General features: G+C 35.1%; 1 protein-coding gene across 4 annotated transcripts in view; it reads right to left on the reverse strand.

Annotated features, from left to right (window-relative positions):
* Window positions 1-16,678, reverse strand: part of LOC131428861 (homeotic protein ultrabithorax-like) — a 349,128-nt gene that overhangs the window by 41,454 nt on the left and 290,996 nt on the right. For 3 of the 4 annotated variants that reach the window (XR_009229404.1, XR_009229405.1, XM_058592920.1), the window contains one exon: window positions 15,576-15,626. The exons of the other annotated variant lie outside the window; for it this stretch is intronic. Coding sequence is in view for 1 of the 3 variants with exons in the window: in XM_058592920.1 (XP_058448903.1) it covers window positions 15,576-15,626 (51 nt within the window). In the remaining 2 variants the exon portion in view is untranslated. The remainder of the gene's footprint in view (window positions 1-15,575; window positions 15,627-16,678) is intronic. 4 annotated transcript variants of the gene reach the window in all.

Genomic DNA, 16,678 nt, shown 5'->3' on the forward strand with positions numbered 1-16,678 from the left:
ACTTTACTAACATACCAGAATTCCCTCCAATTCGAGAAAATTTTCGACTATCATCCAATAGAAATGTATTGGATAAGCGAAATCTCTAAAAGAAGCAAACCGGTGTTTTGCGGCATGAGAAGCAACAATATATGCTTTTACAAAACTTGATGAAAGGAGTCAAAAGACGATTATTTTGAAGTGATGAACATGATTCGAATTTTTTTGAAATGTTTGGCCTAGTTACACTTATTCTTGTTTGCTTAATCATATTTCGTAACACCATTTATCGCGATAGCTGTTACAATCTGCATTTATTTTCCAAATCTTGAATATAAAAGGCAAAGTCCTGGCATTACATTCCTTTTGTGGAATTTGGCCTTTCTGTTTCAACAGACTTCGCAGCCGATTCTTAGTGTACAGAATCATTGCATGATTAGTACTATGGATCCTACTGACACTAAGAAACCTTGAAAGCTCGAACATATGACAACTGGCTTGTAAGACCAGCGCCCTATGCATATAGGGCCAAATATATCTTGAATATGCATTTACTAAAAAAAATATGCTCGAATATTTGGCACGATATTTTTTAATTGAATTACACGATATTTTTGAGCCCGATATTTTTTTTTTAATTTTTAATACATATGTCTTCTATTAAAATTATGTGGGCATATTTAAAAACCAACGTAGAAATATGTGGTTTTTGACACTCAAATGACATAATATTCTTTCAATCGAACTATTATTTTTACTAAGCTGAATGTTTCAGTATTCATTAAAAACTGATAATACCAAAAATAGGAAAGTTCTTTTATTGAACTGCAACTGTCGCCGCACAAGTTGTGACTATACATGGGTGGGTTTTCTGATAGCGACATAAAGGAAAGACAATATCGTAGCTTTGATTTAGCTGATTGAACTAATTCGAGTAGTCTTTCTTTTTTTGTTCTGGTCACCGCAACTTTGTTCATTTAATTTAATTTAAATTTAATTTAATTCGAATAGTGTCTATCAATATTTACTGTATATTTCTTTATATTCACAAAAATAGAAAACTCAATACGTCAATATAGAGCGTCACTCACTGCTGTTCTATTTTATTCATTGACCACATCTAATTACATTTTCCTCACAAACACAGGCTAACGATATTCGGTAATCTTCAGACGTATAAATCTCGTCTGCGTTTCAATGTTTTCTTTTGAACTTCGCTTCAGAAGAAACTTTATTATTCCCACTGAGCTACCGAAAAACGGTGGCAAAATCGATGCATAAATAAGGAATAAAGTTAAAATTATCTGTGTTTCAGTGTTGTTTTAGACTCGATTTATCGTAAATTAATTTCCCACCCTCGAACACATCTGACTCTTTTTTTTATCGGTTCCGTAGTATATTTTGCCGTACATGGCAATTCGATACAGCGCCAAGGGAACCAACGAATCTACTGAGTAATTGGCTATTGCGGGTAAGCTCAAGTGGGGCAGCCAGTTGAAAAAACAATTTCTTAGCATCGAAGATAATTGCTTTTTGTCCAAACAGGGGGTGGTTTGTGGTCGACTTCTACTAGGATAACGTCGACTTCGAAACAAGAGGGAGAATTTTGCACCAAATTAAGATAGTTTTCCGGTTGAGTTACGATTTCGATTATGCTCAGCGAATATTCAATGCGTAGCCGTACGATCAGAAGAGGAAAATTATTATTCAAATCATATATTTATTACATCCTTTTGCTTCAGTACTCTTTTTACCCTGCAGGAAAATCTGCATTTGAAGCATCTTTTTCCTTTTCAGTGCTATGAGAATGGAGCAAAAAGTTTATTCAGTTCGCTTTTTTCTGAAGTTCGACTAGCAAAATCCGCTCTCTAAGAAAACGGCACACACTGAAGAGAACATATTTCACACTTTCTGTAGCTGTTGGAGCAGAGTTGAGTTATAAATAACAGAAAAAAAAACTTTATATTGTTCATAAAAAAAATACTGCCACAGAAAATCTCAGCTCATGTAAACTTCCACCACACTCAGGCTCCAGTTCGATTCGAGAATTTGGAAAATAAAGCATAAACCGACACTAAATTTGCTAGGATTTCCTTTTGCCCTCGCCCCTGATACGGGATGGGTAGTTTTCCAGTCAAAACGAAAGATTTCCCAGAGGACTTTCGTTGCTTACTCGAAGTACTTCCCAGAGGGGAGTTGCTGAGTTGGCATAGCCACTGACACACACATACACATACACATGCACTTTGCACTATACTAGAGCCAAAATGCAATTCTTTTCTTATGATCCAAAAATATGATGATTTAATATTGCCTGATTTATGGTAGGTTGTAAATCTAACATTTAAACATGATTTACTGGACTACTTTGAATTACTTTCTTGCGATTTGAGATGCAATAAAATTTGCTAAAGAAAATAGCTGGCAGGTAGGTTACGGCAAAAAACTGTTCTTTCCTGTTATTTATTTTTTGCTTTGTTTCTTGCAATTCGTCAACCTTAACATTGCACTGTTTTTTTACCTTTGCTTATCAATTCGTTTCGGGAACCTTACACCTCCGGATCACTGCAGGTTTCACATGCCAATAGTACAATTACGTAACACCATAAAACATCTTTTCTGCTAACAATAATTCGGTAGGTGGTTTGTTTTGCTCTGTTTACAGTACTCAACTTTGGAACCAGATGCAATTTCATTTTTTATAGTCATATTCGAAATGACCCCTGCCGAGGTGTGCAGGATGGGAAAAATTGTTGAGCACATCTACAGTCTGACAAACTAGCATAGTTTGATATTTGCACACTGCGTCCAATTTCTAACTGAGATGAACCCGAACTGTTTCATTCCGAATTTCAGCAAAAACTAAACTGCCGCCTTTAATTTTACCAGGTTTATCCTAAGTCCTGTCTTTCATCCAATACAGGGGAAGGGATCTTTATCCTAAATCATTGGGTCCAAAAGCAGCGGTGTTTCGTGGCGCAAAAGAAAATTCGAAGCAACAAAAGCCACGCACAAAAAGAATTCAAAAATGCATATAGACATAAATTTCTACAGACTATAAAGGGGTCTTTATAAAAATATTCAAACAAAAGAAGGTTGAGAATCTTCCCCGAATTTCGATTGAACAGGAGAGTAGATCACCGAGCCAAGATAATCGTTTAGTGTAGTAACAAGGAATGATGTGGAAAATTTAACACTTCCTTATTCGTTATGGTTTGGTTTTAATGAAGAGTTTTTTTTTATCAATGTAATTTGTATTATTTCTGGAAGTCCCATCGCTCATGACTACAACCTTTAGATGCTGTTCAAAATTACTAATAGTCAGGGAAGATCATGTCTACATTCAACTTGATTATAACCATTCTATAAAGTTCTTTCCTATTTTTAAAGCGAACTATACCCGACAAATACACTATGAAATCACAAATTGATATTTGCCTATAATCGCGCAATTTTCCATGATTGCCGTAATAACAGCTTTAAATTCGCGCTATTATTCTACAGCATTGAGGAAGTCAGAAGTCTCAGGCACCCCAACGAATGAAACCCAGAATTCCATCGCTTTATTAGTATCGATACATTTCCATATTTTACACAGTTCGCTTTGATTGTACGTGCGCAAGCGTTTTTCCTTTTGCATGTACATATTCCTTGAAGTTAAATTTATTTTCCACACTCACACCGACAAACAGTTGGATTGAGTTATGGCTGCCATGCTCCGCTGGCGAGCCGCTAGCTTCTAAATACTCTCCAGAGAGCAGCCAAAACGACTTGACGAAAGTACTGCCCTGATTGTATGTGTGAATCTGCACGAGAGCGAGAATGTGAGAAAAGGAACGCGCAAAAGAAGATGGAAAAACTTAACGAAACCAACCATATTTCCTGTTCACTCTCACAAAAGTTGAAACGCTATAAGGCCTCTCTCTTTTATGTGGACAGGTTTTATGTTTTGTTTTTATCGTGACGCGCCGCTTTTTATGGTTTGTTGATGCTACCGGCATATGCTGCATTAGTGATCAGACGGACAACGGTGGAGTTATTGTGGTTGCATTTTATTTGTTTTTCCATCGGTGATAACACACAGAAGCAGTGACCAAACCGAGGCGAGGTTTAATGAGTGTAATGTCGCAAGGTGTAGTGATAGTTAAAAGTTGAAATTCTTTAGTGGATGTACCCTTAAAAAGTAAGATTTATTAGCGAATGAGAGATACAACCGAACGACGCCATAACTTTTCGCGTTTTCACCAATACCACCATGAAAAGATTAATCACACTACTACGAGCTACTCGATTTGTGACTTCTGATCGTTGTGTGAATGCCGTGATGTGACGTCACTGTACAAAATGGATTTTTTCAGCCATTACTAATTTGATCGAAAACCCAAATTTGTTTGCAGGTTCTGTATGCCTTCTTCTAGAACGTTGAAATATAAAATGAAGTGTTAATAAAAAATTTGTTTCTAAATGCGAATAACAATATTCCGTCGATTGTACAAAGGCAGTAGTATTCGAACTTGTTTTCAAGCTTACTGTGTTCCGTCGGCCGCTACGTACAGCAATGAGTTGATTTAACGGAAGTTTAAGTTTCTAAACACACTCTCAAAAATTACCCAATAACACAATGTTTTTATTTATTTAGGCTAATATTAATTATTTTGATCATAATAGTTGAAATACTTTCTCTTGTGGTTTCGGCTTTAGGCGGCGTAAAATGTAAAATCAAATTTACAATTAGGCCTTTTTGTCGAAGGATAATCGAAAGCTTACTCCCAAATTGTAATTAACTGGTTGATACACAGAAGTCATTGGACATTACTCTTAACTTAATATCTGTAATCTCCTGAACAACATGTAGAACAGTTTCCTTTTTTCATTCTAAAAGGTAACAATCGACAGGCTGTATAGAAATCAAATTTTATTGTATACTAATAACAACTTGAAAAAAATTTATTTCCCATCGAATAAGTAAATTTTAATTACCTATTTCTATAATTTTCTTCCAATAAGTAAGGAAATTTAAAACAGCAATATGCAAATACTGGTTTCATTAAACGGTGGTTTCATATGAATGTTCGATTCCCAATTCCCAAAATAAATCTCGTATTTGTGGTCCAAGTGACAATCGACAAAGAAATCTTTGAAAATGAAAAGATAGAACGGTAAATCGCTCCGACAACAATAGACAGAAATGCTTCTTTTAAAAGATGCTAAATACTCAATAAGTACAAGTTCCGTTTTTTCTGTTATGTATAAACGTTCTCTGAATAATAGTGTTATACATAATTTGAAATGTTTTTAGTCATTTAGATTTAGTAGTAATATAATTGTTGATTTTTTTGTTGCCTATGGCCACAAATTTGATGTCCATTACCATGGTGTGGGATAGAGCGGAGGGTTAATGGAAAAACAAATAAATGCAATAAAACAATTCGTGTAAATGAATAAACAAAAGACTTCAAATGCTACTCAAATGAACATGCACTATCCAGTGTAAAGTGTTCACTAAATAACGTTTTCTTCTAGCACGTCAGTTAGTCGACTGAGCCACAGACGCACATATCTGCATGATGAATAATTGATACATATAAACTCATACAGCGGCACACTTGTAGAATTATGTCACCTGTAAAATTCATCATTTTTATCTGTATTCACTGTATGTCATGAAATCCGCATAAAGGTGTTTTAAGAACACGATACGCGTCACGATGGAAGTAAAGAGTAGCCAAGATGGTTATGAAAGATCCACGAATTTCATAATAATTTATGTATTGACAAATTTATTTGCTCCAATGAGATTTTAGCGTTGAAAACAACAGCGAAATATTTTATTGAATTACCGCTCGATGCATCAGTTAAAAGAACAAATATTATTTAATAGAAACACTTATCTTAGTTTATTTTCCAAAACCATTAAATTAAGTAATGCTTTTCGTTAGCTTGAATTAAGTGCTCTGTCATAAATAAAATATATACAAATTACTTTATCTATAATGCTGTGTGACTTGATGCTGTGTGACTCGTTGAAGGTGAACTATGTTGTGTGACTCGTTGAAGGTGAACTAATCACAACAATTCGTTGGAGTGATCGTCCTTCTAATTCAAAGATGTGTAAAATCTAGAGGTTTTTATCATAGCGGAGACACATGGTTGTTCACGTTCTGATCGTGTTAAACGTTCACCTTTAATTTACCAGTACGGGAAAAACCGCAATCCCTCTGGCGACACAGTTTTTGTTTGTCCATGTATGGATATTTTGCTCCATGCCCTCACCACTTGGCAGCCTATCTCCTACAGCAGCACAATGGCTGTGATTTGGTGAGGATCCGACGCACTGGTGGATTTCGGAGGCAAAAAGAATTAAACTATGTCAACACATAAATCATCTAACTTCTTCCAGAGCATTGCTCTCGATGTTTCTGTGCCGGAACCGTACCATTAAGGCTACACTACCAGATACAAACCGCCGCAAGCATACATACGAATGTAGGTCCCTTCCGAAACTGCGACCGCAGATATCCCCTTGGTTTCGATCTAGCTTTTGGGAGTATAGAAGAAGGGGGGAATATCTCCCTCGACCATATACATGTGGATAAGTGATTTTCCATTTTCACCATACACTGAACCCGATTCGAACGTTTCGTCGTTTAGACTCGGGATGTTCGGGAAGCCTTTGATGTATGAACATTTCTTACTCAGCAAAACGAACCAAAGCTGGATATCCATCGGAATTTTGAACTCCTGCCAATGGTTTATGTGGTACGAGCTCTGATCGGCGGCGTTGCTTTATTTCCATCCGAGTGCCGTGATGTGATTTTCGCCGAGACCGGCAATAGTCGGGCCATAAGATATCGGCTGGTGTACGAGGGCCACACATTATGTTGATGTATTAGTGGGACTGCTCGAAAAGAAATTATTCGAGAGCAAAAAAGTCGAGCATAAATGAGAGAGGTATAAAAATAAAATACATTAGGGCGTGGTTAAAGCCATTATTTTCCTGTTGTTGCTGTTGTTGCAGGTGGTGGTGATGATGCTATTATTCACTTGCTGATTTTCTGCTTTATTATGGTTTTGTTTGAATTGCGATGTGTGCTTGCGAATCGGCTCGCCTGTGTACGTTGGAAGGCCATTTAAAAATCGCACAATTCTTGAAGCTCCCGGAAGGCGGGCAGCACGAATTCTCTCGTGCCGATGTTTATGTATTTTATTGCTTTGCTCTGGATGGATTTGGTTCGTAAGATTCCCATGTGCGGTAAAATGTAGGATAATTAAAGGTGCAAAGGAGTTATAAGTGCCTTCACAGTTGACCAGAAATCGAACTTTAATGATTATTGCTGGTTGTTTAAAAGTGGTTTGTTGTTTGTTTTAATTCTTGCAGATAATTGTTCTGAAGTGCGGTAGTTTCTTTTAATTATATCGTCCCTTTTGTTCGTCTTTCGCGATATTGTAGTATTATTTATCAAGGTGAGAGTTTTGAATGTCAACTTGTACTTAGCAACTGCACCTACATAAAATGATTTGTCTATAGAATATAAATTTTTGTCTTTGACTATCTTACCATTATGCTCTACCTGATTTGATTAAATTCAGCGCACAACTTGAATGTTTAAATATGTTTTATTCATTGATATGAATTATAATTGCAAACAAGACCAAGACATCGAATCGGTTAAAACAAGCTATTACTGATCGTTATCTCAGCGTATAATGTATAATCATTTGTGATTTCAATTTTCCTGTAACCCTCTGAAAATCAAAATTACTGCTGATAAATTATGTCATTTTTTTCTTAGAGGTTTATGTTGAATCGTTAGTTGGCGTTAGCAGTTAAATATAAACTGCTATTGCATTCAAGAGTCGAAGACGAAACGAAAAATTAGAAAAAAGTCGTGTGCGCTTAAGCACCAACCTCCAAACATAATTTATGTTACTTGAACTCAGATAAAGTTCAAGCACTCTCATTTTAGGTTTTACTCAAACTTTTGGCATAATCGACGGTTAGCCGCAAATGAAATGATTTTCTTGTTTGTATTGTATTGGAAGTACAAATAGGTTTGGTCCGTTTTCAAAAGATGGCTCTGGTTGTTATGAATATTGAACAGTAATAGTTGATGTCGATAGTTCCAAGAGGTAAGACATCTGTCATTGATATTCAATGCATTTTCTTCGAGTTTTTTAAATACTTGTTTTTCACTGTGTTAATTTTGAACAATATTTGTGTTAACTAAGCAGCATTTGCGGGAAGTTTTACTTTTCCGTTTTAATTGGAAGAAAAGTGCAGCTGAAGCGCATCAAATGTTTGTCGATTTTTATGGTGATAATGCTACAACTGGTAAATCATGTAGGGAATGGTTTCGACATTTCAATAATGAAGATTCCAGCGATGAATACAGTCCTCACTCTGGACAACCAAAAACATTCGAAGACAAAAAGTTGGAGGTATGACTGTATGGAAATCTGAGTCAAACGCAAGAGGAGCTTGCAGAATCAAAAAGATTCTGTACGATAAAAGTCCATGGAAATAATTCAAATGCAAAGCAGTATAGTGCCTTATGAAGTGAAACCGATAGACATTTAAAGGCGATTTTTCACTTGCGTGCAGTTGATTAGAAGTCAACAAAGAAAGGATGTTTTACATCGAATTGATACTGGGGATGAAAAATGGATATACTATGATAACTCCATGAAGAAAAAATACTACGCTATGCGCAGTCAATTATTGTCATTGACCTCAACATCAACACCGAAGCCGAATATTCATTGTTCGAGGGTCATGTTTTGCATCTGGTGGGACCAAAAGGGTGATTACTATAACGGGCAATCGGATATAGGAATTATTCCTCGTTCTTCCGAGATGTTAGAATTGAATATTTAGAAGTCAACTTCTTTGAAGTTACGCACAAATTGTTTGTTTTATTTCTGCATGTGAGTCAGAATTGGTGGATATTATTCAAAAATGAAATTTTTCATCACTCAATTCAAACAAAATCATACTATTTTTAACAAACAAAAATAATTGAATGAAACTTTCATACATCACAGATAATTTAATAAACATATAACTTATTTCATAAATTGACAATAAGAAAAAATGCTTCGAATTATACTGAGTTTTTATTCAATTACTCATCATTCATCATTCTAAATCATATCACAGAAAAATATGGTTAGTTGCGATACAACGACGCGTCTAGACAAACTTTGAAAATCGACGAAAATAACACGAAAATCTCCCACCAACCTCAGACGGAATATTGTTCCAATCGTTTTGTGCTCTTTAGAAGAAAAATATCATTTTGCGAACCGCGGTTCAACCATCGATTAAAGTGTGAAAGAGAATCCAAAAAAATCGATCTCTGGGTGAGCATCTCTCCGATATACAAACCTGTCGCCTTCTGATTGCATAACGGTTCATTCACGAAAAATAGAGGCAAACATGCGCTCAGAAGGCACGGTTGTTGACTATGCTGCCGTAGCCGCTGCTCCGGGTATCAGAACACGAGCAGAGGGGAATTAATTCCCTCTGCAAATAAACCCACGGTAGCAGTTGAAAGATGAGAAACGTAAACAGCGCTGATTGATCTTTTGACTACATCTTAACGAAATGGTACTGGAATGAAAATGGAAGAAAAGAGCCGCCGGTGTTTCATACTGTGTCCGATATAAATTCACTAAAATTTATTGATCACAATCGAGGGAAAAGATTTCGCAAAGAAATAGTGGAAAATGTTCGATTTTTTTCATCCTCCTTTGAATCTAATGACTTGTTTGTATTACAACACAAGTTTTGTAAAATTGTAATGCAAGAAACAAAAGTTTTGTTCATTCATATTACTGATCGATTACTATTGCAGGGCACTGGAGTACAAACTACAGCTTTATGTTTCTGAATTACTTTTGTCAGAAAAATAATCTATGTGTATGATACCAGTTTTGGTTTTTACCTTTGTCATATAGAAAGGCTATACAATCACAGTCCCATAGATCGCTCATGAATTTTATTCCGATCCGACTTCAGGCTCCATAATTACAGGATGATATGCACAAAAAAAAATGAAAAAAATGGTCACTCACTTTTCTCAGAAATGGAGTAATCGATTTTCACAAACTTAGATTTAAGCGAAAGATCTTATGGTCCCATAGATCGCTATTAAATTCTATTTCAATCCGACTTCTGGTTCTTGACTTACAAGGTAATATGTGCAAATCAATGAGAAAATGCGAATTCAGTTTTCTCGGAAATTTCTCAACCGATTTTTACATACTAAGATGCAAATGAAAGGCCTTAAAATTCTATTAAAAGTCCCCGCTAAAATGATCCTGATCCGACTTCCGGTTCCGGTATTACAGTGCGATTACAGTGGTAAATTCATGTGCAAAATTTTGTTGAATTATCATTAAGTTTTACATTGTTATGATTTAAATTGGGTGATTAGAATATTGTTTGTTTGCTCAATTATGTGATACTTATTAAAGGAGTAATTGTATAATTTGGTAAATATATCGAGATTGATTAGTCCATCTACTTAGAGTTATTATTATTGACTTAGAACTTAGGTGGCATTATGCGGCACAAGTAAATTTGACTTGGTCGTACAAGCACTGGTACATAAAACCGTTCGTTTCGAGTTTCATGATGCGGTCTCTTATATATAAGTCAGCTTTTCAACTAACACTATTTACTACTGATATTTTGGAGAAACTCGAAACTGTTTTCTTTGCATTTTCATTCTGATATGTATTTCTTCAACCTGAGAAGATTGTTTATGTTAATAGGATAATAGCACCAGTCATGAACTGTACTGTACATTTACTAATCGACTGCGGTCTTTTGAAACGAAAAGATCAAGTTTCGCATCGAATTGCAGTATCCTGACTTTGCTCTGTCGTTTTCAAGAGACTTGCCTTTGAGTAACAGCTGATCTTTCGCCGGGAAATGTATATGGGGCATTCCACGCAAAATCAGCCACCCAAAATTTGTTTTTTTTCATCTAACTATTTTTTTTAGGAAAAGAAGTTGAAAATTTTTGACACGTATTTTTTTATTTCAATGTGGTAAAGAGCGTTTTTTCAACAGCCTATACTGTAAAATCTAATAAAGATACAAAAATTCGTCCAGGACATAAAAGATGCGCCTTTTCCTTAGTTTTCAAATAAGCGATTCCATAAAAGAACCTTTATAGTTTATTTAATAAAAATAGTTAAAAATTAATAAACAAATAAAAAAAATCAAACTTGAGCCTATTTTTTTCTTTTTTTAGTTGAAAACAGAAGCCTTAGGAGAAGCCTTAGAAGAAGTTTCAGAAGGGCAAGATTAATACTTTCGGAGCAGTGAATTTTTCAATCACCACCCGCACGTATGGAGCGCACCGCAAAGATTGATTTAAACCCCTAAGGCTTCTTTTTCTAACCGAAAAAAAAGAAAAAAGAGGTCCTAGTTTGATTTTTATTATTTGTTTATAAATTTTTAACTTTTTTCATGAAACTAATTTTAAAGTTTTTTGGAATCGCTTATTTGAAAGCAAAACGACGCACATTTCATGTCTTGGACGAATTTTTGTATCTTTATTAGATTTAACAGTATAGGCTGTTGAAAAAAGGCTCTTTTTTGTAAACGCGAAACTTAAAAAAAATCAGATCTCGAAAATTCCACGTACCATATTGAAATAAAAAAATACGTGTCGAATATTTTCGAGTTCTTTATCAAAAAAAAATGGTTAGAAGAAAAAAAAGTTTTGTGGCTGATTTTGCGTGGAATGCTCTATATTCAATTCGACTTAAGTATCGCAGTTCTCCAATTATTATTGTGCATACAACTGATTTGTGTCTCTGTATTTAATATTTATCGTGTATTTATAGCAACATTTAAAGTGGAATTTATGTTAAGTAGTTGTTTCTCCTTCTTCTCACTCTACTAATGTTCACTAGTGTTCATTATTCAAGAAATATAATATAGCACCTCTTTGTATTGAAATAATGTAGGTCCATTACATTGTGCATGATTCCTTTTCATCATGGAAGATATTCAACAATTCGATTCTTTCAGGAGCCAAAAATCGACCCTACACTACTATTTGATATTTTCTTCAATTTCCAACCGAACAATCAATACTGTTTGTTGAAGTTTTAGTTTTTTAGCTTCGTTTTCGTGAGTGTAAACGAGTAATGACTTAGTATGTTACTCAAACCGATTAGGCGGAAATTATTTTAATCAATGTTTAGTAGTGGCAGCTTTGCATTCATAATCAGTTCCACACCCACCCAACATCAACATTATACGTTCTTGTTAGAACTACTGCAAGAAATTAATTGTATCATTTCCTATTATTTAATACTCTGTCTTCGAACATGATCGATAATTCAATAGCAGCTTTAGAACGTGGTTTAGGTTGTTGAAATCGGTTCAGGCATCTCTGAGAAAATGGAACGGTTTAAAACATTCACATACACTTCTAACATAAGTAACACTGAAGATTTCCGGGGTTCCAATAAAAGGTTGTTTTTTTTCTCTCGATTCTATATCATTCATATGTATAGACAGGCAAATTAAAATTAAAAAAAAATGTCGAAGCTGCTCAAACTAAAAACTTTGACTCTGCTGCTTTTTTGCCTTTCTCATATAGAAAGGTTATGCAATCACTGTGAAAACCGAATTTCAAATCGAGAGCCAAGTGTCATATAACATTTGAATCAGTTCGTCGAAATCTACAAAAGTCTAAATGTGTGTATGTAACAAAAATATGCATTCGTTATGGTTCGATGATGGCTGGAAAATTTAGATTCAAACGAAAGGTGTTTTGGTCCCATAGCCTACTGTTCAATTCCATACGGATCGAAGTTCCGGTTCTAAAGTAACATGGCAAAATGAGCAACAAAATACACTCGATTATCTCAGACTATTTGATTCAAATGAGAGACTCTATATCCATCCGACTTTTAGTTGCGGAGTAACGGGATAAATTGTGCAAAAAAAATAATAAAAAAGCATTCGATTTTCTCACATTCAAATGAAAAGTCTTACAATGAACATAGAACCCTATTAAATTTCATCCGAATGCGACTCCCGGTTCCGGAATTACCGGTTGATCAGTATAAAAATATGAAATATAAGATCGTATATAACTCTGAAAAAACACAAAGAGCAAAAAACTTTCAACTAGCAGTACAGTACCTTGAATGGTCTGGTTAGTTGACGATCAAGTATCGAAAAAAGTGATCGGGTACTACAAACCGGAAATCACTCCAATTTCTCAGAAACGACTAGATCGATTTTCACAAACTTAGATTCAATTGAAGAGTATTGTTTTCCCATGAGTCGGTGTACAATTGTATCCGAATCCCGCTTCCGATTCCTTAAATACCAGCTTAAGTGTGTATGAAACTGCAACCGGCCATTAAGAGTGATAATGCAACAACGGTTTTTTTTCTCTTATTTTGCTCAAAACTATTTCATTTATGAGTTTTGTTAGTTGCTGGCTATACGGAACGACAACTGGCTATACGAAACGTCCTACCGGTTCACAGTTCCCGATTCCGGAAGTACCGAAAATAGTGACCAAAAACTCAAAAAGGAACTCTCCGTTTTCTCAGAGACGTCTGAGTCGATTTTCTCAAACATAGACTCAAATTGAAGGTTTTAAGATCTCATAGACTGCTATTGGCCTTTGTGTGGATCTGACTTCTTGTTGCAGAAAACTGGTAACGTGTGTTTAAGATTTAGAGCGACAATTCAAACAAAAATTCCTCTAAACTTGACTCAAGACTGTTTATAACTTGAAAAAGTTATGCCAACTTTTTTCTACTTATTCAAGATTCAAAGAAAAGTGTTCTGAACAACCCTTAGCAATATTTATGAAAACATGATATTTATGAGAAAGGCATCATTACACCACTAGGTGGATTAAAACAGGTTTTCATTATAACATACATTTCAGAATTATTTCTATACTAACGAGCTGATTGTGTTGTTCAAATTTTCTCAAATTCAAACTCTAGGGTGAATAACAAAAACAAGTTCTATTGATGTTGAATCGAGTTTTACTTGGTTAAATGTTGTTATTGATTACCCTTTGTGAGTATATAAACTTTCTTATATAAACACGTACAAAAATCTAAAATAAAATAAGATAGCACTTACTACTTGAAGGCAGAATTCTGAATCAAATAGAGGTAGTGTTGTGCATCACTACAATTGAAAATAAACGGTTGAAAATTGTCTCTAATATCAACTAGAGCAGTATTTTGTAAAGCAAATAAATATAATTCAATTATGGACCAATCGAAAAGAGTACGCAGTGGCGACCGCCTCGCGGAACTACGCGTCGCATCCTGGAACCGGCGTGCCCAGTGACTTCCCGAGATTGCAAGCGAACGAGAATACAAAGATGCGGCCAGCAGTAAGGTAAACAGTTATATAACCGTTTTAAGTGTTTGTTTACTCCAAAAAGTGTTTAAGTGGCGCCTCGCTCCGCAGCACGAATGCACCGTCGCTTTCGGTATGCGCGCCCTCGTGTGTTTGGTTTTGTTTAAATAAACAATTTCCTTCGCACGCTTTGCTGTACTCGCTGCTTTGATTTCTTTTTCACCTTCCTTTATGTTGTTGTAGAAAATTCGATTGAAGTCGATTGTTTTGTCTTTGGAACAAAATTTGTTTTCATTAATTCATTGCTGGCATTTCTTTCATATTAGGAATATTTACACATCGACAAGTGGGTTCAATGTCACGAATTGGGATTAGCAAATGTTTGGATTCTTCTCGTTACTTTCATACCGTTACATGTAACACCCACCTGAATTCGTGAAAGTTGTTTTTGAGGATCGAACCTTAATGGGTACAAAGTCTGTCACCATTTCATAGTCAATATCAGTAACGTGAAAACATCGTTCTATTATTCTATTTTATTGTGATATTTGTAAATTGAATGCTATATTACTTCTTCGTACGGGCGACACACTTAGCAGCAGTGGATTAGTAAGGTTAAATTAAACGGCATAATAAAAAAAGTTCTAACAAATGATGAGTTCAAACTATGTGAAATTTTTCTATACAGACAACTTTTTTTGTAAAAGAAATATCACTTTCATTGGGTATTACTGAAATGATGATAATTTATTTTTTATTTATTATTTAAAGTTACACAACATAGTCTGAACCCATGAAAATTGGAACAAAAACAGATAAGTGAATATTAGATGTCCGCAAACAGATGAGATAACAAATTGAATGTGTTGAACGAATTTCTTAATTTTCCTAAATAAATCTACCAATATGTTATTCCAATCTGTTTGTTCACATATCCTTATACTTCAACCAACTAGACTATTCCATTTGATATTCAAATATCATATATTGTAGTACTAGGATACTCGAAGCACTAAGGAATAGTCTGTTGTTTAAATAAAAAAATAAAAATCAGTAAGCAGTTTTGGAAAAATATAAATGAACGATATTCTAGTACAATAATAAAAAAAATACCAAATGCCATTTGTTGCGCAAATTATATTACTAATATGTATATATTAAAATTCAAACAATACAACTCAATTTATACTAAACTTAGATATAATGAAACTGAAAAAAACGAGAAGCGACTTACCTATCCAATCTGGAAGAAGTGTGCCCGCAAGAGATTCTGAGTATCTCTTACCTGGAAATGAAAAGAAAAACAAGTGAAGGATTAGTTTACCGTGCATAATCGAGCTGAATTACAATTAATCTTCATTTATCTTTTTTTCCATGCCACCGAAAAATCTAGCGCATTTTCCAGCAGGAGAGAACCCATTTTCAAAGCCGAGCCGTGGCACGTCGTTCATAAATTTAAGTCGAAAAGAAACGTGGAACGAAGTATAGATACCGGCGCGAGAAGAACGATGGACGGAAAAATCACGTCTCTAAGAAAATCTCCATATTAAACGTGTGTACAAACCTCTTACTAGCGCGTGGATCCAAAGGCAGGCAACATCGAAAGCGTCGGTTCGGAGATCTCGGATGCTCAAAAATGCTATAAATCCTAGGTAAGACCGACGCTGGCTGGTTGGCGGTTTCGATTCTACTACGGAACAGTCTCGAGTTTGCTTACAGAGGGTGGGCACTCAACAGAAGACGTGTGCGCACAGGTGCACCAACATAATTGCAGGTAATTTACATGAAATATTAATTCTCAAACAAAATGTGTATTTCAACGTGGTTTTCGAAAGAAATTTATGGGTGGGATTGAGATTTGGTATCTGATACTAGTTTCAACTAAAATGGAAGCAAAATCATTATCCTAACCATTAATTTTCCGGAGTACTGATATAAAATATAAGAATAAACCCATTCAGAGCGAGACGCATAATTAGCAAGCTCAGTTTAATCTACATAAAAGTAATCACAAGGAAAATAATCCAGAAGGTCAACCACTAACATAATTAGAATAATCAACCCTATTTTGGCATGCAACGATCTTATTCCTTCCGGAAGTAAATGCAGCAGACGTTTTAATGGCTTCATGGGATGAACGGATATGGTAAATGACAAAACATTCGATTCGAGAACACAAGTATCTCAATCTCAAACCTTCTTCCTTTTTCCGTTGTATTTTTTTAAAGATGGACGTGACAAATCTAGCTTGCGAATAATAAAACGTATAACTTTGTATTCATTATACAACAGAAACAATTTTCCAGGCAATTCTGCAAAAAATCAGTTTTTTTCTCC

This window comes from Malaya genurostris, chromosome 1 (genome assembly GCF_030247185.1).
Source record: "Malaya genurostris strain Urasoe2022 chromosome 1, Malgen_1.1, whole genome shotgun sequence".
Taxonomy (NCBI): Eukaryota; Metazoa; Arthropoda; class Insecta; order Diptera; family Culicidae; genus Malaya; species Malaya genurostris.